The sequence below is a fragment of the Melospiza melodia genome, chromosome 1 (genome assembly GCF_035770615.1).
Source record: "Melospiza melodia melodia isolate bMelMel2 chromosome 1, bMelMel2.pri, whole genome shotgun sequence".
NCBI classification, from domain to species: domain Eukaryota; kingdom Metazoa; phylum Chordata; class Aves; order Passeriformes; family Passerellidae; genus Melospiza; species Melospiza melodia.
In genome coordinates, this window is record NC_086194.1 from 10,851,647 (window position 1) to 10,876,842 (window position 25,196).

The following is a 25,196-nucleotide window of genomic DNA, read 5'->3' on the forward strand; positions in this document are numbered from 1 at the left end:
TATTTATCTGTCAGGTTTCACATATTCACAATTATGAGCTAAAAATCTGAATTTCTAAAAAAATGGATCTAATTACTTACTGGTAGCTTCAAACTGAACTTTGTACCAGCACTGTAAAATGGAGAAGGACATTCTGTAAAAACTGTAAGTGGTGATTTCACAGAGGTCCACAAATTACTGGAGGTTTAGGAACCCATTCAAGTTGCATAAAGACCACATAGGCTGAGACAACATCAGCTACCACTGCAGGGGAACAGCACTTCTCCAGGCCTCTCCTCTCCTGAAGACTCTCACACACTTTGTGTGCTCCCCAGATCTGACAGATATGTGTGGATATACTGTGGTGAAATGGTTTGAAATCAGACCTTAATTCTCTCTGTGGTCTTGAGAATTATTGGTTTGTCATCTGTAATCTGTAATCATCCAGGAAGTAAAGAAACTACAGAAAGGAAGGAAGTTTTACCCTTAGCAAAGCCAAGTTCTGTACCCATCCCATTCATTGACTCATTTTTAGTAAGCAGTGAAATGCTGTGCCAGGCTGGCAGCCCATGTACGTTATGCAGAGAGATTTATTAGTGATCCTCTGCAGATTTGATTGTATTCTGAACATACATTTTCTTCTCTTCACCTCCTCTCCTCACTCTCACACCTCTCCCAGATGGTCCAATCTGACAAACAGCAATTGTTATATTTAGGGAAAATGCTTTGGTTTGGCAAGCCTGTGCTTTTCAAATTGGAAATCAGGATGGTGAGCAGTATTAAACATTGTTATTCACACAGGGACAGATCTGAAACAGATTCAACAGCATTGAAACAGATTTGCAGTGTCAGCTCACACACAACATGTATGTGGTGGAAAAAGGAATGAGAAATGTGTAAGGCACACTGATACAAAAGCAATCTGTATCTTGACAACTGACAATGATGATTTCTGCCTCAGTGAATATTAAATATAACAGCTGAGTATTGGTGGAAATAGGAAGAGAAAGGTCCCATTCAGGTGCTGTTGAAACCCCAGAGTGCCCTTGCCAGGGTCAGAGCCACGGGTGAGACCCTTACCCTGCAGTTGAGCAGGGTGTAGAGCACGTGGTCAGGGGTGGTCTGGGCTCTCCACTGCAACACTTCTGACAGGAACAGGAACTGCAAGAAAGCAGAGGGACAGTCACAACACCAAACACCTTCTTGGCTTTAAAATCAGGTCACAAAACCCAAAGCACCAAACAGGAGTTAATTCTCTTGTTGTCACACATTTATAGGAACGTGCTTTTGCATGGTAGCAGCCACCTCTCTGGAAGTCAAGCCACTGCTGGGATTATGACATATTCTGGCATAACTTCCAAAGCAATAAAAGTTCTTACTGATCCCTCTGAATTTAGGCACTATTTAATTCTTTAGCTGCTTTTCTTTTTCTCACTTAAATGCATAAGTACTTATACAGCTTAGAACTTACTAATTTAATTATTCATATAAGCCCCCAAAAGAGCTGAATTTCAACTTAATTTTCCAGGATTAGAATAACAACAAATAAGGTCAGGACCTTATATGTTAACAAAATTCTCTGGATTCCACTTGAGCTGGTAAAAATTATGTAATAGAGGGTTATTTCTGGTAGAAGCCCCATGAACACCTTCCACCACATTTTCTCTGCTGTCCCATGCAAACTTATTTCAAAAAAATCCATAAAAATGAAATGCAGTGACTTCTCATCATGTCTATTTAATATTTATCTGTAAAGAAGCCATATTAAATCTATGTATTAATTGAAAAGAAGCCATCAACAAATTTGCAGCAGTAGTAGTAATAATAATAATCATCATCATCATCATCATCATATCCATCATATCTCTGAACTGCTAAGTGTCCTAATGTCAACTATATGATTATATATATGGATGAAGTTAACTATATGATGTTAAATATAAGCTACAACAGAAAAGTGTGGCTTACCTTTCTGGCCTGGTCATTATCTTCTATTTGCCCCAAATCTCTGCCACTGGCCTGTGCAATTCTTTTTCCAGAGACCAAGTTCCCCACCATCACAGAGGCAGGGCCAATTTCTAGAATAAAGCAGAAATGCACCAAGCACAATAAAAATCCTTTGCTTGTGGATGAAAATTCATGTGATTTCTTTTTCATTACATGATGTTCTCCTCACTGCCATCCACAAAACCAAAATTTGAGCACATTTCTGTTGACATAAACTTTGGTTAGAAACCAGAAGTGGCTGGAAGATACATAGGACTGGATTCATCCTTCCAAACAGCTGTAATTTAGCATGGGCTCTCAACAGCCAGAGACAAATCTTGTCTGCCTTGATAGAAATAATCTGGAAAATTTAGCTCCTACTGTGGGCACATCCATTCAAGTGCCTCAGTCCAGAGTGACAACATTCCTATTTCCCTCTTCTGTAGCCTGGGCTAAGTTGCATCTGCATTAGGACTTCTGTAATGCTACAGACACAAACTGACAGGGATTAGGAAGGCAGATGGTGCCTATGATAAAATATATAAGCCCTCTAGAATAAGATTGAGAGTGAAGTTGAGTAACTTCAGAAGAAAATAAGATGCTGTGGCTGACACTCCTCCATGAGGTGAATTTCACTGATGTTTTGTTGCTGCCATTAGGGGACAATACCTGTCTTACAGATACCATTTAAGCTCATGTTGGCATTTGTTTTCTGTTTCTCCAGCATGGATTACTGATCAACTGCAATTCATACCAGGCTCTACTTCTAGCCTATGGTGTCCAAGTGATTGTTTCTGGTATAAGTAACTAGATAATGTATAATCAAAAGCACCTACAGACTACACTGCTTAAACATTATAAAAGCATTAAAAGCTCTCTGGGTATGTCACAACAACACAACATGGGAGAATGTGAAACTATCAGTTTTGTTTCTGTGCTCCTGGCATTAAATATTATTATTAATATAGCAATATTTAATGTATACATAATATATCTGTAATGATCTCCATTGATTCTAGTTCAGCAATTACTCTGTGGTGCAGCAACAAGGAAATACCAAGGCAGTAAAAAACCTCATTGCTTTCATTAACTTAGTGCAATTCACTGTTAACCTCTGACACTTCCAGTATCCACAAACCAAGATTATGGTTTTGATTCTGAAACATTTGTCCAAAGGTTTTAAAAAAAGATGATGGTTTAGGCAAATTTGCACTGAATTCATGAGGGATAGTCTCCATATTCAAGATCCAGAGAGCAAACCCACTTCTAATTCCAAGGTGTTTTTCAAAGTGGAAAATAACCAACACTTAGTCTAATGTAGCTGAGTCGAAGTCTTAAGCCTGAGGCCACACATCCAGAACTCCTTGAAATGAATCTGAGTACTAAAACCTGCAATTGGATTCAAAGGCAAAAATTTGTTAGAATTTACTTGTACATTGGGCACAAATAACCAGTGACTGGATTTCAGCAGGCTATGAGGGCTTTCTTGGTCTCCTGAGGCAGTCCCTTGCTGTACCATTTCATCCAACATTCTTCATGAAGAAGCAGAACTTCTGAAGAACCATCTTAAAACTAGTTACGGTTTTTCCTCTAATAACCTGCTGTAAGATAATACAGAATCTCCCCACACAGGTGGGGAATTAAACCACTCATTCTTTCCTTTAATTTATTCATGACAAGTTTTGAAGTATTTGCTCTTCCAACACTGTTATTTAGTGACAACAGTCCTCTTCCTCTCTGGTTCTAGTTTACAAACTTAGCCTTCAAAATAATCCAATACTTTATGTTTCTCTGGTTTGGTCTCCATCCTCTTTAAACATAACTGAGGAGGAATTTAGGAAGAACTCCAAGTGTGGTCTCAGCAGCACCTTGTAGAGTGATAAAAATGTCATCTTTATTGAATTGGCCTTTTTCCTTGCACTCTCTGTGAAGGTGCTTCTAGCGCCTGGCAGCACCAATGATGTCCTTGACACACACACAGAATATTGAAGAGGAAAGCTGATGAAGCTGATTCTCCCCTGTATCAGCAATTACTTGGTTTCACTCCCTTACAGTACCACAAGCACACAGCACAAAGTCACAGTCCCTTGGCCCCCACTGCTCTTACCTGGTTGCTTTTGCCTTGGTTTGGGCAGGTTTGTTACGCAGGTGTGGGGGCACATCAGCACGTTACAGGGATGCAGAGATCCCTCCAGGAAGAGCTGTTTGGTTTCTGACAGGTGAATCCCTCCCAGGGGTGTCTTGGGAAGTGTGTTTGCTGGGACAAGTGCTAGGCAGTAGACTCCCACTTGATGAATGCTGTCAATTGCCTAAAAAAGCACACAGGAAGTCGATTTTAATGAAAGGATAATTTCTCATCACTCTAATAAGCATGTGTTGCTCTGAATTACTGCATAAACCAGCCCTAATAATTAACTGGCAATGGAAAGACACTTCAGCTATGTCAGTGATAAGGAGGTTCTTTTCATTGGGAACAGGTGGACAGAAATGTTGTTACACTCATTCCAGCAGATAAAAAAGCGACCAAAAATCTGGTGATAAACGCCCACAAATCTATTAGGAAATGCTTCCTTGTTATCTCTCTTAAGCACACATTAGTAGCAGATATCCTGGAGATTTTTTACAAAGATGGGCTGTCAGACCACATGAAATTGCTTTTAAGCTGTGCACTTCTCAGAGCTAAAGTTCAAAGGATTCCTATCAACTCAATATCCAGTCCATCCTTCTGAGCAGGGCAAAATTTCAAATAACTCCTATAACTAATGATATATGCAGCTTGTGAGTCTTTTAAATTTTTTTATAAGGTAATAAATGTTTTATTCCCTGATCACAGTGTAAAAGATTTTCAGGCAGGAATGGAAAATATATAAGGGAAAACTATGAAACTATCCATGGAAAAAATTTGGAAAAAATTTGGTTGGACAAAAACCTGAAAAAGAAGCATCTCTGAATTGTATAGCAACCATGTTCACTGCCTGATATGTAATTATACTACATCACTTTCAAGAAAACTGTAGCATACAGTATCTATGTAATTTATTGAGTTAAACATGAATATCCGTGCTCATAGATTTTAATTCCCTACAGATTTAAAGGATGTCTTTTCCTTATAATGGTAACAAAAATTGCAGCAAGTGTGTTAGAAAGCCAACTTCATTGTGTTAGAACACCAACTTCAAGCCTTTACACAAACTGAGAAACAAATTACAAATAGCATCTCTAATGAGTAGTCAAATGTTCAAAAATATAATTTACTTATCTTCCTTTTTAATTTTAAACTGTGAGAAAAGTGAATTGATATGTGTGTTGCCTTGAAGATACAATCTATACTCTGAGAATTAGATAATCACTTACAGTTATGCATGTACTAAAGTAGACCAATAAATTACTGATCACTCCTACAGATTAAGCAATGCTTCACTTTTGGCTTCTGTTTGCTCCATTTCTTATTTATGTGATTGCACAATCTCATAAGAAAGAATAATAAAATGGTGAGTCATTTAAAAATATTGGAATTTTAGCAGTAGTAGCTCTCACAGCAGAATTGGAAGCCCTTGTTGCTGGTCTACAGACACCATCCAAAGGATCAGCAATAGTGAAATATTTATGGCAGGCAACATATAATATCTCATGTTTCTGGCAGAAACCATCAGAACCTACTAATCATAATGTTATTTGTAGGTTCTGAAAAGCAGTGATAAATCATGGGATCTTCACCTGACATCAGCTTGAAGGAAAACCATCACAGGGCAAGTAACCATTTTTACTCAAAGATAAAACTCTGTGGCTCCTACAGGTGGTGAATGGAAAGCAATACCCAGCTGTGGTAGGGTGAGGAGTTCATGCAGTGATTCCCCAGTAACTTCTGAACTGTCTCTGAGAGATAAATCTTCTACACAATGGCACATAAATATCATGGGTCATTCAAATCTGTCACCTTTCACACCTTTGAGTTGGGCACATTTGTGAAACAGGAAATGACTTTGTCACAAGGATGACAACTGTGAACTGAGGGAGAAGAGTACCAGTCAATTTTAATACTGCTGAATTTATGACTCTTGATGAGATAGATAGCTTGGTTTTTGAAATTACTCTGTCCAGCCAGAATCAAACAGTATCTGAAATCTCTGTCCCTCTCTTTCATTGTGAAAATGGACAAAGTATACCCAAACTTGTGGAGAGTCCAGACTGCTGTGTTGTTTGGGCCGAGAAAACATCTTGTTCTGACACAATGCTCTGGGTAAACACTCTCCAGTGCTGCAGTAGATCTCCTGGCTTTCCCTAGTCCTGTCAACCCTGGCACTGGTAAAACTGACATGCAGTCTGCCATAGAGGGACCACAGCCCTGCCTGAAGGGTCACATCAGTCTGCAGCAGATGAGCATCTAGGATCTATCTGAACTGCTGCGAGATCTGAGATCTTCACCCTTCCAGATGAGCATCTAGGATCTATCTGACTGAACTGCTGGGAGATCTGGGATCTTCACCCTTCTACTCTCAAGAAACTCCATCCCCAGCCTGAGGACTCCCTCCCCACCATCCCTCTGCTAAAGGCCACAGATGCAGTCCAGCACAGTCCCACAGGTTTAGCAGCTCTACCATCCTTCAGCTCCCTGCCAAGGGGCAGGATGGGTCAGGAGAGCCAGAATATGTGCAAAGCACTGGAAAAACTGGTTCTGCAAATTGAGACAGCCCAACTGCAGGGAAGAGACAGCAAAGCACAGCAACAGCAGGCAGTGCAGGGCAGGGCTGGCACAGGGCAGCACTCACAGAGTGTCAGACAACTCACAAATAGCATTAAAAGTAGCAATTTGCTAGAGTTTGTTACCATGGACTTCACTGAGAGCCATGACACAGGCTGTAATATTGTTATGCTGTGCCTCACCAGCAGATGATTCAGATACAGCTGGTTACCACTTCCTGACATCTGCCATTAAAACTCTGATTGGGAAGAGGCACAAAACATCCCACATGTTCCTGGCTTCTGTCCTTCATCTCTGCTCTCAGCTGTGGTGGAAACAGAAACTTCTTGTTCACATAGAGGTGCATGCCAGAGCTGCAGGCTGCACACATGGGTGATGAAAGCAGCCACACGTGTGCACTTTGATACATGGCCTGCTATTCTCAGACACTGCTAGGGCTTGATCAGACTCAGAATAACAGGGCTGACTCTTGGCAGCACTACTGGGACACAGGATTCCTGCAGCTTTCAGTGCAGAACTCTACTGGCTATGATTGTGTAAGACATTAGGTCTGTAAAATTCACAAAGATGCTTTGCTGACAAAAGAGGGAAAGTGTTGAGTCCAGAGTTTCAACCCCTTTAGGAGTCTGCTACTTGACAAAAGTGTGGGCAATCCAAAGCCTCTTCTTCTACAATAGCTGCCCTAGGTGCTATTTGGTGTTTCAAAGGCTTTTGGGTGATGGCAAGCTAAGGTTCTATCTTTTCTTGGTAATAATTTAGATCTACTGTGAATATGAGATGCCTCTAACTGTATGAAATGTAGCTGTCTTTTGAATCAAGAGAGCAGATGAGCCTGTCTTGAGATGGATAAAAGCTTATTTTTTCAGTTTCTTGAAGGATACAGTAGATAGATTCCCTTTCTTATTCAGTAAAATGCAATGATGAATAAAAACATCTCTGAATTGTGTGGGATCTTTTTCTCTGGCTCTTAGGGAAAGCAAAAAATATACCTAGAATATATTTACTGAGAAGAGTCCTTGCAGAAGGACACGAAGGAAGGTAGGAAAGGGAGGTAGGAGTAACTGGAGACCAACTGTAGACAGAGCTGAGACCACTTCACAAGGCAGCAACAAACAGACTTAGTCTGACTACATCTCCATTAAATCTATTGCTTTTGAGTCTGAATTGGATTAACCACAGAGATGGAATATGACCATGTCTAAAGTATCTATTTCTGTGTGTGGACATTAGAGTTGAAAAAAAAAAAAAACCCTGAGCAAAGTATTGATATTGCCAGACTGCTGGAATGGGATTCACTGGAAGAGGTATCCCTCTGAAAAGATAACCCCACGGTAGATACCTAGATCTGAGCTAATCAATCTAATCAATCACTAATCAATCATTTTCCTTCATTTCACTGGAGGGAAATTGGGATTTTTAGGTTGAGTTTCATTCAGTTTATTTTAGCTACCAACATGATACACTAGAAACACATAATTGTCTCTCACCTGTCACAGAAAATAAATCTGGATGAGGCCAACTCTGTGCCATGCTTATAACTGTGAGCAGTTAACAGACTCTGGTAGCTTTTGACAGTAAGAGTATATAATGCATGCATTCATTCATTCATTCATTCCCCTTTTGAAGTAAAGAATTACTATATCCTTATAAACCACATGCTACTCTCTCATTGCTATTATTTACTTCAATACATTCCCATTTTCTTATAGCATTTTGATTAGGAAAAGGATCCCTCTCTGGGTGTGTGCAGCCCAGATAGGAACTGTCACTCAGAAGAATCTCATTTTGTGCTCATTAAGAGCAAGTGCAACTGAAGGTGGATTCACAATTACTCAAAGACAAATATCATTTTCCTTAGGAGTCTGAAAGATCAATAAAAAGAATATAAAGTTAGGAAAAAAAGCTTCCAAACATACATATAGAGCATTACCTGGAGAACTCGACTCATCCACTGAAAACTGTCTTCTTCTGTGGAGTCTGGCCTTTGCTCAGCAACAATCACTATCCTTTCATCATGCAGCACACTCACAGAAAACACTGCTATTCTATAGGAGGAGAGAAGAGTATTTAGTGCCAGGACAGAGGGAAAAACTTGCCTTCTGCATTACCCTCCTACAACTCTGATTTCTTTACTTATTAGTTAGACCCCTGGTGTGTCGATTATTAATATATTTATGGGGAATAAGCTAAAAAAAAAGTTTTAGATAAGTTCTGGAGTTGAAACATCAAGCTTTGTTCAACAGTCATGTATATACAAGCAGAATGTCAGAGCAGGATTGAGAAGTGAACATTCTTGGAAGAAGAAAAACACTACATTTGGGTCACACCAAGGCTGCTGCTAAGATGTTATATAACAGCCAGCATAAGCACCTTCCTTGGCCCCATCTCAGATGATGGTAATTGCAACATCATTTTGTGAGAGCTCTGGCATGTGATGGAGTGTGAGCACGTGCTATTGCATGAGGCTCTTCAGAAGTTTTGGATGTCTCCTGCTCAGCTTCAGCACATGAGGAAGGTCACACAAAGAGCTCCTTTCACATTCAAAAACTTCAGTGTAAGGCATATTGGAAATGTTCAGTGCACACAGAAAGGCTCCTGTTGAGCCAACACCCTCAGAATTAACCAGCTGTTCAACTGGAAATTTCAGTAACCACAGTTTTAAGGCCTTGGTATCCAAACATTGCCTCAACATGGTCTTGGGCTTCCTGGTTCAGGCAATATGTACAGAACTGGAGGGAAACCACAATGCACATCAGGCATTGCTTTCTGAAAGCATCTGGATCATTTACACATCATCTAAGTCAAATAAAGATTTCTACATAATATAAAGAAAGAAAGAAAGGATCAAACCTCCCCCTGTAGACAAATTTCATGGGTTCCACAGCCAGTGCTGTTGCTACAATGTCATCAGCATTATGTCTTCTTCCACTGACAACCATCAAACCATCCATTTTGCCAATAACAAAGACCAGTCCACCTGGTCCTATAAAGCCTAGAAGTCCAGTCCTTATAAAAGGATATTCAGTGATAGGGCCACCAGAACTGGTCATAGGAAACACCTGCAAAACAGAAACATTGGGGTTTTCAGTCCTATACACAGGGTTTTCAGTCCTATACACAGACATCAGGCTGCAAAGTATTTCAGGCATTTTCTTTCAGATGGTTATTCTGAAACAAAGTAAATAGGTCACTGGTGATGCTCTTTATCCTTCACTGACCACAAAGGGAGTGTCAGGAAACTCCTACACTCGTGTGCACCTGAGTTCCAGCAAATTCAATCCCACTCTGTTTACAATACACATTTTCTGCAACTGTGAGTCTGTAAATCATTCATGACCTTAAAAAATAAACAAATCAACATCAACAGTGCTAAATAAAAACCCATGCTGAGCAGACTGCCAACCGAAGGAGCTGTGTATAGGTTAACTGAGAGCTTAACTCATGAACATTTCAATAGAGGTTTTTTTCAATACCACATACCCATTTCCAGCACAGTTTAAGAAATAGGCAGGCTAGAAGTGAAGCTATTTTAAGGTACAGCACATTAATGATTCTTTCAGCTGACCACATTTTTATTTAAGGTCAATTAAGTTCTCAGAATACGAGTGATAATGTCTTCTGTAGCACACCAGGAAGTGAAAATACAGCCCTGCAGAGCACCTCTCTAAATGCCTGAACACCAGACATACATGACTTCCACAGACAGATTCCTATGGCTTTTCTACCCTAATGAGCACAGTGTTATCCTTTTGGCATGTGAGCTGCATTTTGACACAACCACACTTTCCTGCAGTCATTCCTTTAAACTTAAATAGTCTAAAGGCAAAAAGACAATGGCAAGTAGAAGATCATGCCTACATAGTGTTCTTGAAGGCTCATCTAAAAAGAAAGGTCAAATTCTGCTGCCTGATGCCCATGGGTGACTCTTATTGAACAGATTCAATGCTTATACATCCTTGGCCATAATTCATTACAGGAACACAAAACTCTTTGACACTCTAATACCTTCAACATGAATTAAGCAGTAAAACAGAACAGAGATCCACTTTGAGAGAACACTTAAAATCATGCTTAACTTTAAAATAGAATGGTCCTGCTCACTCAATGGCAGTTTATTTGCTTAGCATTAGGAATAAGCCTAAATCAGTCTAAATATGCTGTTAAACTGCTGACATTTATGAATTATGAATGATATCACAATTACAGCAACTACTACAAAATGAACAGAAGCACCTTTCTACCCTGAAGTATGTAAAATCCAGGATTATCACCCACACTGGGTATTGCCAATTGTATTTGCAGCATTAAAATCAGCTGTCAACAAATTTCAGATCACAATAGCATAGTAGGATTCCTGACTTCAGCAGTAGGATGTAGAATCATATCTACTTGTCTCCATTAATTATATAATGTGCAGTGTTTACAACATTTAACTCTGCATTTTGCAGGAGATATTAGTCACATAAGTCTTTACACATAAAAGTCTTTACCACATAAAAGTGGTAAAAACAGAGAGTTTTTAAAGGGAAACCTAAATGAATTAGTGTTAATTTCTACCATAAATATTAAACAAGAAAGAATTGTATCTTAAAAATATTTTTTTTCACTTTTTCTCTAATTTCTTCAGCCTTACACACTGTCTTCAGCAGAAGTTAATGCTAACAAGCGAGCAGGTACTACAGAGCTATCAATACAGCTGTGTGCACTGAGTCAGAAAACAGATCCCTAAAAGCCAAAAGGCTTTCACCTAATGCAATTCAAACAAAAGCAGATGGGGACTAATCAAGAAAAGGTTTCTCTGCTCTTCAGATACATCTCTTGAAGACTACATCTGTCAGGATTCTGTATAAATAGAAGCCTTAATGCTGGAAGTGCTGCGGAAATGTTGAAAAGCGCTTTCCAGAGATACCAAGCAGCTTTCTTACTGTTTGCAATAATCAAATTCTGCACACAGACTTATACAATATTACCTTTTGAACTTGGTCTTTCTTACTCCTTTCTTTCAGATTTTTTTCAGCTCCCAGTATCTTATTTGAACATTGAAGTAAAAGCTCTTCAGAGCTAAACTCACATAAAGATCTACTATTGCACTTAATGAAATGGGCTTCAGTACAGATTATCTGGCCAGAATATAGGTTCCAAGCCACAAACATTGATTATTATTGCTATTCTTATACTGTTAATATCAATATCCATATCAAATATCACCTTGAAACAGAAAAAGTTCAAAAGGAAGGATTTTATATAGCACTTTTTGTCATCTTACCTCAAAAGTATTTTTGGTCATGCCCGAGAGTCCATAATATGATGTACCTGTTGCAATAGCACATACACAAAGTTCTCCTATTTCATCTGTTTTACAGAGCTGAGGAATTCCATCTGGCTTCACTGAACACATTATAGCTACAGGGAGAAGAAAGGAATTTTAAAAATATTATAAAATGAACCACAGAACAACATAAGTGCTGTGGGAAAGACATCATGGTGGAGATGACATAAACAAATGAATTACATGCAGACTAATGCCTAACAATTAGTTTCTTAAACATTATGGTGTTCAATGTTATCAAGAGGTTTTCTATTATGAATTATATTTATATAAATAATGCAAGGATCTTTATGTAAACTGAGTCTTTACATTGATAACAATACCTATTTGCCTTGCTCCCTGAAACTGCAGTTCATCTCTAATATTGCTGTGAAATGTGATTGTGTTCCCAGCTTTGCATACTGAAAACCAGATCTGCCTCAGTCAGTGCAAAATGAAATACCCTAACCTTGATAATTACTATACAGCCAGGGAGGCAGACAACCAGGAAATCCACCTCTCAGAAAGTAGCAAGTAACACCACATGAAAGTGCAAGATATTCCAGCAGACTAATAGGGCTGTTTCACTGAGAATCTATCAGAGCTCAGACTCCCTCTGTCTGGTGTTACAGGCTGGCAGAGACAGCAGGAGCTAAACAGGAGGGAATAGAAAGCACTGTCTGAGAAAGAAGCACTATTTTATGTCAACCATTTGAACAAGAATCAGGAAGGCTGCTTTAGCTGTCATCTCTGGAGTTGGAGTACAGCATTGGTAGATTTTGTAATTGCAAAGAGAATATGATGATCAGGGATGTAGAAAGGAATCAATACATCTTTTAAGTGCAAGGGTACAAAATCTTTCACTCAGAGGATAAACAGGAGCAAGCACCATCATTAAATTTATCAGAACATAATATGAAGTGCAAGATGGCACATCTATTACAATATCTTGTATGACAACTATTAAACAACAACCAATCACATCTTCCTTTATTTTACGTTGTTCAACTGAAATTTTGTAAGATGCATCATTATGTTTTATTGCTTTGGTCCATAACAAGCATTCTCTTACAAAAAACACAGTATTAGCCTTTTCTAGTACTCATAGCATCTTATTTAAAATGTAGCTGCCTTATGAAAAGTGTTATCTTCCACTTCAGAAGCACTGGTTTCAGTTTAAATTTATCAACATGAACTTTTCAGTCATACGTCCTCTATCTAGTAGCTGGGTGATAGCACAAGATCTTTGGAAAAACATTCTGCAAGCTTTCAGATAGCAATTTTATAGATCCTTAGCACAGGTTATGAAAATTTTCCCTGCTGAAACCTTTTGTCCTGGTTGGACTTACGGATATTTATAGCCACAGTACTTTAACTCCCTTATTTTCTCTACCAACACCTCACAGCTTAGGAACAGATGTGGTGGCAGGTTATTTAATACATGCTGCTAATGCAAGCACAGATAGACTGAGGTCAATGCAGACAGGAAATCTTGGGATTTCCAAACCATGAAGTTTTGGATTAAAATGTTTTAAAGGAGGTTGTAGTCCCAAAGCTTGTAGTCCCAAAGCTTGTACGTACAGCTGCAACCTTCTACTGCCAATTACTTACATTGATGGATCATAAGTTTCAAAGGAAGTTCCTCACCTCCTGGCATCACTAAGCCAACATCCTGGACAGTCAGGACAGAGAGCTTTTCCTCAGAGTCCACTCGAATCACGCCGTAGGTGAGGCCGTGCATGGACAGCACTCCTCTCCCCGGGGGCTGGTTGCTGTCATCTGTCGGCCTGCAAGCACAGGTCAGAGCATCAGTGCACCATCAGGTGCAAACATTTCCTTGTGCTTAATGCACTGCTATGGCAAATACTACTCTGTTTCAAAGGTTTAAAATTCCTCCTTCCTGCCTCCCTTGTTAGGCCCAATAAAATTCTGTTTTTCAGTCATTTCTGAGTAATTACATCCTTCATTCAGTACCCATCCATGTATATGGGGCTGCTAAGATGCAAGTAGCCCCTAACATTTACCCAAAATGAGCTGTATTTAATTTTCAGAAAAATTTATAAAGATTGCCTTACCACCCAAGTAAAGAGCTGTTACCTAATTTTTAAAATACTGAAAGATGATGCAGACAATGTGGAAGGAAACTACACAACAAATATTTGGAACTGATCAGTAAATAACTTGATAATTTCTATATGTTATCTATTTTGGAGCAACCTGGCATAGATTTACTATCAAGTATCTGTGGAAGACACAAGGACTTGACCATTTTCATTTTAGTGCCTATAATTGAATCCTTCCTATTCTAATTTACCGCACGAAAATTAAAACAAATTATGCCTTCATCAGTCATGGTCAAAATGTGGATGCAGCCTCTTGGTAACACCTCAGTTTGCTCGGATTCCTTGCTGTAAAATTCCACAGCATCAGCACAAGATGCCTGTCAGCTTGTTTCAGTATAAAACCACCTGCTGCACCAGTGGATACAATAATACCTATGGAGAGCGTGCCTTGAGTAAATGAGTGTTGGCGTATGCTACCAAGGCAGGGGATGTGTCAGAGCTTTTCATGTCTGGAGAGACTCTTGCACTGTCCTGCATTTTAAAATGCAAGACTGGAAGGTGACATGGTGCTGATTTGAGTTCAGGTTATGCATCCATGAAGAGCAGACTCCAGCTCTTTTCAGGATGGATAAAACAGTCAATATTTAGCTCAGAATTCTACATTTTTCCCAAATACTCCATCACAACACAACTATTTTTTAACAGATAATGTCCTTTGATGTGACATTTCTCCTCTACTGTGCTTGAAATACTAGATGGGCCTCAGCCAGTCCTGCTCATGTAAGCCTTGCCCTGATGGGCTCTATAAATTTCAATTAATAGGTTTTACGAGCCATATTTCTCAAGTGACATTGTCAACAAAGAAGGATGTGAGCGTGCTTGAAATTGCATTAGAGCATAACAAATGGCACTAGTAAACAAGCACCTGTGATAAATAACACTCCCATCATGTAAAAGGAACTTTCAGTGACATTATTGATCAACTTTCCCTCATCCCTGCTCCCCAAAACACATTTTGTGCTGATGAGAAGAAAGGTCTCCTGCAGGCTCCTCACAGACTTTCAGAACCAGAGGCCATCTGGAATTTCATCACATCCATTTTCTTGCACTCCTTATCACACAAAGCATTTTGAGAACAGCTCCTCCCACCATTTACAGATAAAATCTATTTGACCACTGCTTTTTGCCAGCCATTTAAAAGGGAAAAAAACCCTGTCCTTATACTTTTGCATTCCCTTAAGCAAACGTTCAGACTAATATGCAGTAAACCTAAGGGAAATCAAATGAATTATTTGCATGACACATCCCTTTGAATATTAGGCTTTGTGATTCAGCACTAAGGCTGAAGCACCTCTAGCCTATTACTGTCTTTTTCTAAACTATAAGGTTATTTCAACTGAGAACTGGTTTTGTTACTCTTCCTTGCAGGAAGTTCAGTAAAAATACACCATAGATTTTGAGAGTCAGAGCATTAACAGGGAGCTCTCTGGATCTCTGCTCTGCAGGGAGTCATTTTAATGCATACTTCAGCAGTAACTCTTTGGAAATTGTATGATAATGACTTTACTGTCAGCGGAGATGGCTTGAACAAAATGAAAAATACTACATCTCCCAAGTTCATCTAGCATTATCCTACCATTAAACAGAGTTCAAATAAAAGGAGATGTGTTCTGTAACACTCAGTGCAGTAAGAACTGCTCTGTACTTACACAGTCACGAACTGAAGATAAAATGCCTATTTTTTTATTCTGAATTATCCACAATGCTATGTGCTAATAATTTTTTTTTGTAAGGTCTCAATGCTAGTTAATTTGGAAATGAAGTTTTAGTGCTTCAGAGAGCTACAGACACAGAGCTTATGTCTAGAAAGGGCACACCAGTCACGCCATCATGAAGTTTTCCCAATTCCTAAACTGTGATTTGAGCCAAATTTTCCAGGGTCGGCCCAGGAAATTAAAAACTTGCTCCATACAAGAGATGTCTGCTGCCCATTCACTTCCTCTCTGAACTTACAGGCAAGAGTTCATTGCAAGGAAGCAAAGGCCTGCACAGGCAATGGCAGGGAAACACATCTAAGGGAAAGACACTTGGTACTTCTGGTATGAAGGTGAGAGAAGCAGGTGGAGCTGAGTGAAGGGCTCTCTGAAATCCCATGGTTCACAGAAACACAACTAACCTGGGTAGGGTGAGCTCCTGATGGATTGCTTTCAGATGTTCTAAACTAATAATGAGGTGGCTGAAAATCAACCACACTCTTGGCCTCATGTCCTTCCTCCTGTAAATGTTCTGTTGGAAAGCTAATTGAAAATCTAGTTAAATTTCACTTGGATGGTGGATTTAGGAATTTGTGGCAGGAAGTATTTTATTTAATGCTATTTTAGTGCTTTACACGTTTATATTGCATGTTCTAACATCAAGCAATTATAATTGGCTGCAGAAACATGAACTTAAAAACAAAGTGCCTACTGTTCAATGTAGAATTTTTGGAAAACTCTGCCAAAACAGACAATACTTACACCACTGGCTGTGTGCTACAGCCCTCCTGACAGGATACTGCTGCTGGAGTAAAGTCTAATGAGAGGCTGAGGGTGCTGGGAGGCTCAGCCTGGAGGAAAGGAGGCTCAGAGGGCACCTTATCACTTCCTAAGTGACATCCTATATATATCCTATATAAATCCTAAGTGATAAGGAAGGTTGTAGCCTGGAAGGGGGCTGTAGCCAGGCAGTCTTTCTCCCAAGTAACAAGTGACAGAAAAAGAGGAAATGGCCTCAAGTTGTGCCAGGGGAGGTTTAGATTGGATTTTAGGAAAAATTTCTTCACCCAAAGGAAGAAGCACTGGAACAGGCTGCCCGGGGAAGAGGCTGAGACACCATCCTTGGGTATTTAGAAGATGGGTGGAAGTGGCACTCAGGGACACAGTTCAATGAAGGCTTTGCAGCACTGGGTCAATGGTTGGATTCAATGATCTTAAAGATCTTTTCCAACCTGAACAACACTGTGATTGTAGTAGGTAACACTTAACAGTTCTAGTAGCATTTAGCAGTTTTAGTGGAATTCATCTATTTTATTTCTAGTCACAAATCCCTCAGACTCAAAGAGCTTTTCCAGATGATTACTGAGAGTCTGTGAATGGTTAAAAAGTGCCTGTCAGCCAAAAGCAGCCTGCAGAAGTTCATAATTCTCTCTAAACAGAATACTTAAGAATATGGTTTTCCTCAATGGCAATTCCACTTAATTCTCTCATTTTAATTGATTTTATGCTTACGGTGGCATTTTTACATTTTTATTTACAGAATTTCCTTTTGCATTTCAACTTATTTAATTTAAAAAGAGATAAAATTACAGCAAGGGGAGCCATAAAGCATTCTGAAGTTAAATCATTACTCTAAAAATTATTCTTATATGTCTTCTTTGGACATAAACACATTGCAAACTATGAATATCATACAGAATTTAAATATGCAGATTAATTTTTTTTTCAAATTACCAGATATACACATTCAGTGGGTCTGTTTTCACTGGTGTAACACATACCTTCGTATAGCCACAGTGAGAGCTTCTGGTGAACTAGCACAGGGACAAATGACCTCCTGCCTTAGACCTTTACTTTGGAAGACATTGAGAAATGCATCACAGGAAGAAATGGACCCTGGGGTAAAGGAAAAAAATATAATCAGAGAGAAAACTAATTTGATTTCTGAAGTGATGCTATTCAACCTGAAAATTTACTGTTTAATATATAGGCTTTTCAGGAAAAATAATTTTAAAAGGATCCTTGTCCACTGGGAAATACATCATAGCTGCTACAACTATATATATATGTATGTATAAGCAGTTGTGTATATGTGTACAGGGAATACAGACTAATTTTTAAACATGAAATCTTTACATTATGCTTACACAGAAAAGCCATTACTGCTAGATTTACAGTATCAATTTCATGGCAGTGTTCTTTTTTAGGATAAGGAAAAGAAAGGATTTAATTCATATATTCCAAACAAACTACTACAAACAAGCAGAACACCTCTATGCTGGTATCTTAAATAATACAGAGAAACAGCTCATGCTGTTAATTGCCATGAAATTATTCAGATGTGTTTCTTTAGAGTAGCTTAAGTGTTCCCCTAAAATTCTCAGTTACTTCTACAGCTGAGAACTGTTGTTCAGAGGAAATGTTCTGATCCTTTCTATAGCTTAAGGTCTTCATTGCTTTAACTTTTATAGGTTCAGTCTTTATAAATGACTGTGATGTTAAAAAAACCTAGATTTACTGCGACTTACATTATATGGAATATCAAGTTTGTCCCAGTATGAGCTAAAGAAAAATATACTTTGAAAAGAATCCCAGATAGATTACTTTTTCCACAAATGTCACACTGTTTGTAGTAGACAAACTGCATAAAGAGCTAGGAGGGGTGAGAATTGAAGCTGTAAGTGCAAGAGAGAAGAACCCCCTTGCTGCTGTGTCCTGCACGCAGCAGCAGAGCTTACATGGGTTGGCTCCATCAGCCACTATCAGCATCCGCAGCGAGGACAGGTTGATGTCCCTCTGGTCCCGGTGTGCCACCAAGGCCCAGTGCATGTCTCTGGACTTCACACAGGCCACTTTTGCTGCAACAGCAATGAGAAAATTACTAACACACCATAGAAGAGCTAGGCAGCTGGGTTTTCAATTTGCACTTTTGATTTTGACTATCAAGCAAAGTTTTGTGTATTCCTGTTCCTTACCTTTGTATTGACAGACTTTTTGTATCCATGACAGAGGATTCACTTTCATTAAGGAGTATGGAATACTGATGACATGCATCATGTTCATGACACTCTGAAATCAAAAAGATAAAAGGGTTTGATACAAAAAATGTGGCAACTACTCATATTGTGTTATGGGCAGGGGTATCTATGCAAATCACTTTGTTCTGGCATTCATCTTTTCCTATCTAGCTACCAACATGAAGATAAAACAGACACCCATTTTCCAATGCTTTAATTAAGGATTAAGGATTTATATTAATCAGATTGTAACTTTTATGCAGTACTGAAAAAAACCATATTCTTTCTATTCATACTCAAAGAGGTTCACTCTAAATAGAAAAAAAAATTTAAAAAATTGGGTGAAGAATGTCTACATGTTTGCTATGTAGTCAAATATTATCCCTAAGCCTGATAAACTGCCATATATATGAACACTGTACTAAAAAGAACAAAAGCAGCAAGACATCTGTCTATGGAAATCCATCTCTGGGAAGACTAAAAGCTACCAATGGTAGTGGAGCACAAACTATTTAAAAGACAGGAAACAAAGAAATTGAAATCCTAGACTAAGCAGAAATCAATTCATTTTAAAAGAAAATTAATGAAGGAGATTTTAGTCTCTCTCCAGGTGAGCTAATTCCAGTATTTTCAACAAGGTCATGAAAAGTTCCAGGAAGTTTAGAAAACTCAGCTGAGTGAAACCAATGACAAACCCACAGCTGATCTCTCAGTCTGAGCCCATCAATTGCATCAGTGATTTCCCAGTGTCAAACACACATCCTGTAAATGAGCTGCTGCTTTACTTCTGTTAGCATTTAGAAATATCTCCTCAGGGCAACACGCTTCCCCTCATAGTGGCTCAGGTTAAATACAGTATTTGTTTTGGAAAACCTAGGTTTAAGAAAGGTTAAGTGTCCCAGTGGATTAGTCATCTAAACACTTGGAGAGCTGCAAAAGATAGTTATCCTTTCAGTCTGGCACAAGCATAGGTACAGAAAAACAGGCAAGTACTGAAAAAAAATGAAGTTCAGAACAAGATAAATGGCAAAGGAAGGCACAGGACAGCTCTATTAGACATTTGCTTTCAGCCAGTGATAAAGATGGTTTTTAACATGAGATACTTATGGGTGTTAAGCCTAATCATTTCTGCTTCAGAAATGTTATTGCTGCACTTTGACAGTGAGAACAGAGTAACACTGCATGGTAAAAACATATCAGATCACTGGGAATCCTGGGGACCCCCAAAATCATGGGATCCCTAAACAATGACCCTTCAAGACTTGACATCTGTTCTTAAAATGATCAGTGAATAGTAAACAATTTGTCAGTCACTGATTGCAACAGCACCTTAAGGGCAATCCTCCAAAATATGTCAATTTTCTCCCATGTCAATTGAGGAAGACATTCCAACATCAAGTAGAAAATTAATGCAATTTAAAGTACTGGGAATACCTAATGTTAGCAAAAACATCTTTTGGTGGGTGTTCTGACAGGGAAGCTAGTCAGGGGCAATAGAACTGTGCCACTGGATCATATCCCTACAGGGGAAAGTACTAATTTGATTTGTTTCTGCTATAAAGTTTGATCTCAAAATCACGTATTGGTGAGATAACAGGATAAGAATGGGATCACAGTACTTGGCATGATACATAGAAATACACTGACATCTTTACCATGCTCATTACAGGCAAATGCACTAGGAGAAGATCATGGGTTTAAATGACATTTCTTTTGCTTTCAAAGCAGAAAAAATTGTATTAGAAGAAACTGTAGGACATCCCAGTTTGTGACAGCACTAAGCATATTAGGTTAGTTTATTTTCAAATACTCAGAGAGAATAAAAAACATACTTACTGTAAGAATTCCATGCCATAAACCAACATCCTTCTTGAAATCTAGTACATTCACAATTGTTTCAGCTGTCCAACAAAAACAAAGCAGAATTTCTTTTTTAGAACATGGCATTGACCCAAGGCAAACCCACTCAAAGGAAGGAAGCTTCAGTATAACATGACTGATGACCTCAAATGTCAACTTTCAAAGTAAATCTCCACTGCAGGATTTATATTGGTTAAGACATTTTTGTACCTCTCCTATAGATATTTTAAACATGAACATATTTCCTGAAACAAATGAAAAAAAAAAAACCATGTTTTTAAATCTAGAAGCTTTTGGCACTGAGCTGTTTAAAACATAATATAGGAGATTGATGAAAAATAAATGACAATCCCCACTTGATTTCAAGGATGATGTACAGTGATGATGAACACATGTTTTAAGGATGATGAGCACATTCCATACCTTCTGTGTATCCACATGCCTGGGTCAGAGCTTGGCAGTGTGTCAGCAGTGCAATCCTTGTCACAGTTACCCCAAGCACACTTCCATCTTTACATGTTTTGTACTAAAAAGAAATAAGCAAGGAAAGTCAGTGTGAAAGAATTGCCATAATTCCATTATTTAATAGCTATGTTTAAAGTGTTTCCTCTGCAGATGAATGATGGACACATCCAATGACTCTACTTTAAGAAGGCAGCAGTACTAGGGAGTTTTGGAGGCATTTTTTTTTGTTTAAATGGCATTTTTTTTTTCCAGCTAGGCTTTCTCTTTTGACTGAAGATTCCCAGGTTTGGTATCTGAAATTCATGTGTTGTTTCAAAACAAGCATTATGGAAACATAACTCTAACAATTCTGATCATGTCAGTGACTAATGGACTGGCTAGATTTAGCAGAGAATAACCTAGTTCAGTCTGTTCAGTGTTTACATGTTAGATTTTATAGGCCAACCACTAAACCCCAGCTTCTCCCTTCTGCCTTTTATAAGGCATGTGATAAGAGCTGACTGCAGAATCCTTGCTGGGTGCTGTGATAATAATCTATAAGTATACAGCCTGAAAGACACAAGCTCTTTGATCAGGAGAATGTGACACTCATGAAAAAGCAGCAGAAAAGAGGTGGGAGGCCATTGGTGATTATTGAAATAATTTTTGTAACTTTATGTAAGTGTCTGAGAACTGTCAGGGGCAGATAATAAATTAAACACTTGTCTTTCTCCATGATGAAGATAATCAGCAATATTGAGAGTGAAGACATCTCTGCTTCTCTAGGCCAGTGTCCTGATTGCACAAAGACAGGAAACACCTTTGGTCCATTCACTTGCACTTAGTCCCTTGAAGAATAATTTAAATTCAATATTACCACTGAATTCAAAGCATTTGAGTCTATGTAGAAGGGAGAGAAAATTATGGGGGGGAAAAAAAAAGGAGGAAAATTAAATTCCGCAGCATTGCTAACTTTGCCTTCCTGATGCTGTTCTGTTGTTGGGAGTGTGACCCATAAAGCAGTAAGTGACAGGCAAGCATTTGAACAAGAAATTCTTTCTTTTTCAAAGAGTCTGAAGATTGGGATATGAGAATTGAAGCTTCACTGTGAACTTTGTCACCTGTCCATTCAAGGCTAGTGGGCAAGCCCACACTGAACAGAACCAAGACTGTTCAAGGCAAATATAATACAACACTGCAGCAGCCACATAAAAATGTTAATGGTAGAAACACCCAGAAAACAATTTAACATTACATTGACTTTTCTGAAATCAGTATTGGTCGAATTTATTAAAAAAACATTACTTATTAACAAGCAGGATGTTCTTTGCTTCTGTGACTCCTGAATGAATAATGATGTTTACCTAATCCAGAGTGCCACATGTAATGATTTGAGGAGAAGATGCATCTTCATTAACTCACCTCTATGTAAGCTGTGTCATTGTTGGCATCCTTGATGTGTGGGAACCAGTCACGAGGTGGCTTGGAGAGGTGTTTAGACTCAGTGACAAACCACAGCAGCTTTGGCCAGCCTGAGGTACAAACAAAAGCCAGCTTTCATTGAGTTTCTGTTGGATAAGACAAGACAAAAGCCTTCCCTGCCAGAGTTTTATTCTTGAAAAGTTTGTGTCACCCTTACATTGCTTCCTTTGAACCTCAGTGTAGTATGGGAAAGATTTTGCAAATCTGCTTTTCTAACACAGCTACTGAGGTGTTTTTAGCCAGTCCTTGAGGGAATGGCTGGGCAGTTCAAGCTGTTTTTGGGCCCTAGCAGTTTCATTAACACTCCCCATCAGAAGTTACTGTCCCTACACCTCACTGAAAGAGTGAATCCTATGCACACTTCTCATCTACTACAGTCCTAAGTCTGCTGGTTGAATTTTTGTGGTCACAGGTGGTCTCAGCAGCCTGGCTGAGCCAGAAGAGGACTGGACTGGGAGCACTGGTGCTGCCCTCCATCTATGAGGCTGGCACAGCCACAGTGACACACCAGGACAGCAGTGTCCCAGTTGCTCCTGTGGCAAGGGTTTCATCACAGCCTGACCCTCACCCACAGCCACTAAACAAGAGCAGTTTGTTGTAGTAAATGACCAGTGAGAGCCATGATAAACTAGGGCTAGGTTACCTTTAAACTGTGGTATCTCCCCTGTGGGGCTCTTAGGCAGTCCTTTATGGCATGCATCGCTGGTCAAGGCCACAGTAACTCCACAGCTTCCAAGCAAAAAGCCTATTTGTTGACTTCCTGCATCCTAAGAGATGACAAAATACAGAATTGTTTAGAAGTGATTACAGGCTGAAAGCACTTTTGTTCTTGGGCACGTTATCTTGAGAGGAAAATTATCTTGAGGTCTCTTTGCTTTAAATTGATTTCCTTTTAGGTGACTGTCAAAACTCATCTGTACATTGACAAAGGAATTCCACAAGCTAGGTATCCTCTTGTCTGTAGCAGCATAAATCATAAATTTACAGTGGAAGCCATCAGATGGCATCTGCTCTTGCATCTCTTCAGAAATGACAAGTGGCTGGGAGGAATGCCTGATCTGACAGAGGGTTGTTCCATCCAGAGGGATCCCTGGAGAAATTGCCAGACAGGGCCCTCATAAAGTTCACCAAAGGCAAATCCAAAGTCCTGCACCTGTGGAGGAACAAACCCCTGTCCCAGAATGGTCTGGAGAACAGCTTTTTGTGAAGAGCCTGGGGGTCCTGGTGGGCAGCAAGCTGAGTGTGAACCAGCAGTGTGCACAGGAAGGCAAATGGAATCCTGAGGTATGTGAGGCAGAGCATTGCCAGCAGGCATCCTCCCCCCCAGCACCACTGAGGCACATCCCCAGGGCTGGCACCACTTCTGGGCTTCCAGGAGGACACAGAGCTACTGGAGAGAGTCAGCAAAGGGCCACTATGATAATTAAGGGACTGGAGTATCTCTCCTCTGAGGGAAGAGTGAGAGCTGGGACTGCTCAGCCTTGAGAAAAGAATGCTTAGGGAGGGATCCAGTCAATGTGCACAAACACCTGAAGGGAAGCTGTGCAGGAGATGGAGCCAGGTTCTTTTCTTTCTTTGCCCAGAGACAGGACCAGAGGCAATGGACACAAACCAAAACAGAGGAGGTTCCCTCTGACAATCAGGAAATGCCTTTTTACTGGGAGGGTGACTGCCACAAAGCACCCATAGAGGTTGTAGAGTTTCCATACTTGGAGATATCCAAAAGCTACCGTGGATATAGTCCTGGGCACCCTGTTTGAGCAGGGAAGCTGGGCTAGGTCAACTCCACACATTTCTGCCAACCTCAAACGTTCTGTGATTTTGTGATAATTCTAGGAAATAATATGGATTACAGATGCTTCCACCTGGAGAAAGCTTTCAACCATTAAGATGTTATGATGGGTGTACAGTGGTGGGGGTTTCCCTGTTTATGCTGATCTAATCTGATTTGTCAATAACCATTTCATTGAGCAGTTACAGGCACATTTCAGGAGCACCACACACAGCCAAGTGCCCATTAGAGTAAGCTCATTACATTTTACTTTCATCAAGGGGATAGAAGCAGTGAGATTAAGAAGTCATGTAATGATTTCCCAGTCTAGGCCATAGTTGCTCTTGAGGAGACGCTGTGCTTCTACAGCATTACATCTGCTTTATGTATAGTGCCTTGTCATTACTCTTTTATGAACTTTACATCTCTCCAACAGGCACTTCAACTGAGCAAAGCCGTACATGTAACTGCACATAGAAATATTGACCCTTTCTACACAGAATTTTTCTACTGAAAACCACCTAAAGAGATTCAAAAGATCAAATTAACCTATCTTTCAAATCAACTATAAAGCACACTCAACAATGGAAACAACCAGAAATATGGAACATTAATCTTGATTTAATCTATTGATTTATTCAAAGCAAAACTGTATGATGGAAAGAAAGCCCCAGAGCCTGACTAATTCTTAATGCAATTTTTATGTAGTCAAATAAAACCATCTAAAATGGAGAAGCAATGAGAACAAAGGAAAAGCAAAAGCTTATTTTTCCATACCACCTCAAAATATGCATATGGCAACAATTATCAGAACTTTGATAGCTGAGCAA

General features: G+C 39.4%; 1 protein-coding gene across 5 annotated transcripts in view; it reads right to left on the minus strand.

The window, feature by feature from the left end:
• The window catches only part of DIP2C (disco interacting protein 2 homolog C), a 312,481-nt gene that overhangs the window by 59,903 nt on the left and 227,382 nt on the right, over positions 1-25,196 (minus strand). For all 5 annotated transcript variants that reach the window (XM_063148077.1, XM_063148067.1, XM_063148094.1 and 2 more), the window contains 14 exons: positions 23,239-23,362; positions 22,536-22,645; positions 21,093-21,195; positions 20,646-20,710; positions 18,768-18,861; positions 18,531-18,650; positions 17,574-17,688; positions 13,623-13,762; positions 11,934-12,070; positions 9,518-9,726; positions 8,598-8,712; positions 4,073-4,274; positions 1,948-2,057; positions 1,060-1,140 (listed from right to left, as the gene is read on the minus strand). In XM_063148077.1, coding sequence (XP_063004147.1) covers positions 1,060-1,140; positions 1,948-2,057; positions 4,073-4,274; positions 8,598-8,712; positions 9,518-9,726; positions 11,934-12,070; positions 13,623-13,762; positions 17,574-17,688; positions 18,531-18,650; positions 18,768-18,861; positions 20,646-20,710; positions 21,093-21,195; positions 22,536-22,645; positions 23,239-23,362 — 1,725 coding nt within the window. The remainder of the gene's footprint in view (positions 1-1,059; positions 1,141-1,947; positions 2,058-4,072; positions 4,275-8,597; positions 8,713-9,517; positions 9,727-11,933; positions 12,071-13,622; positions 13,763-17,573; positions 17,689-18,530; positions 18,651-18,767; positions 18,862-20,645; positions 20,711-21,092; positions 21,196-22,535; positions 22,646-23,238; positions 23,363-25,196) is intronic.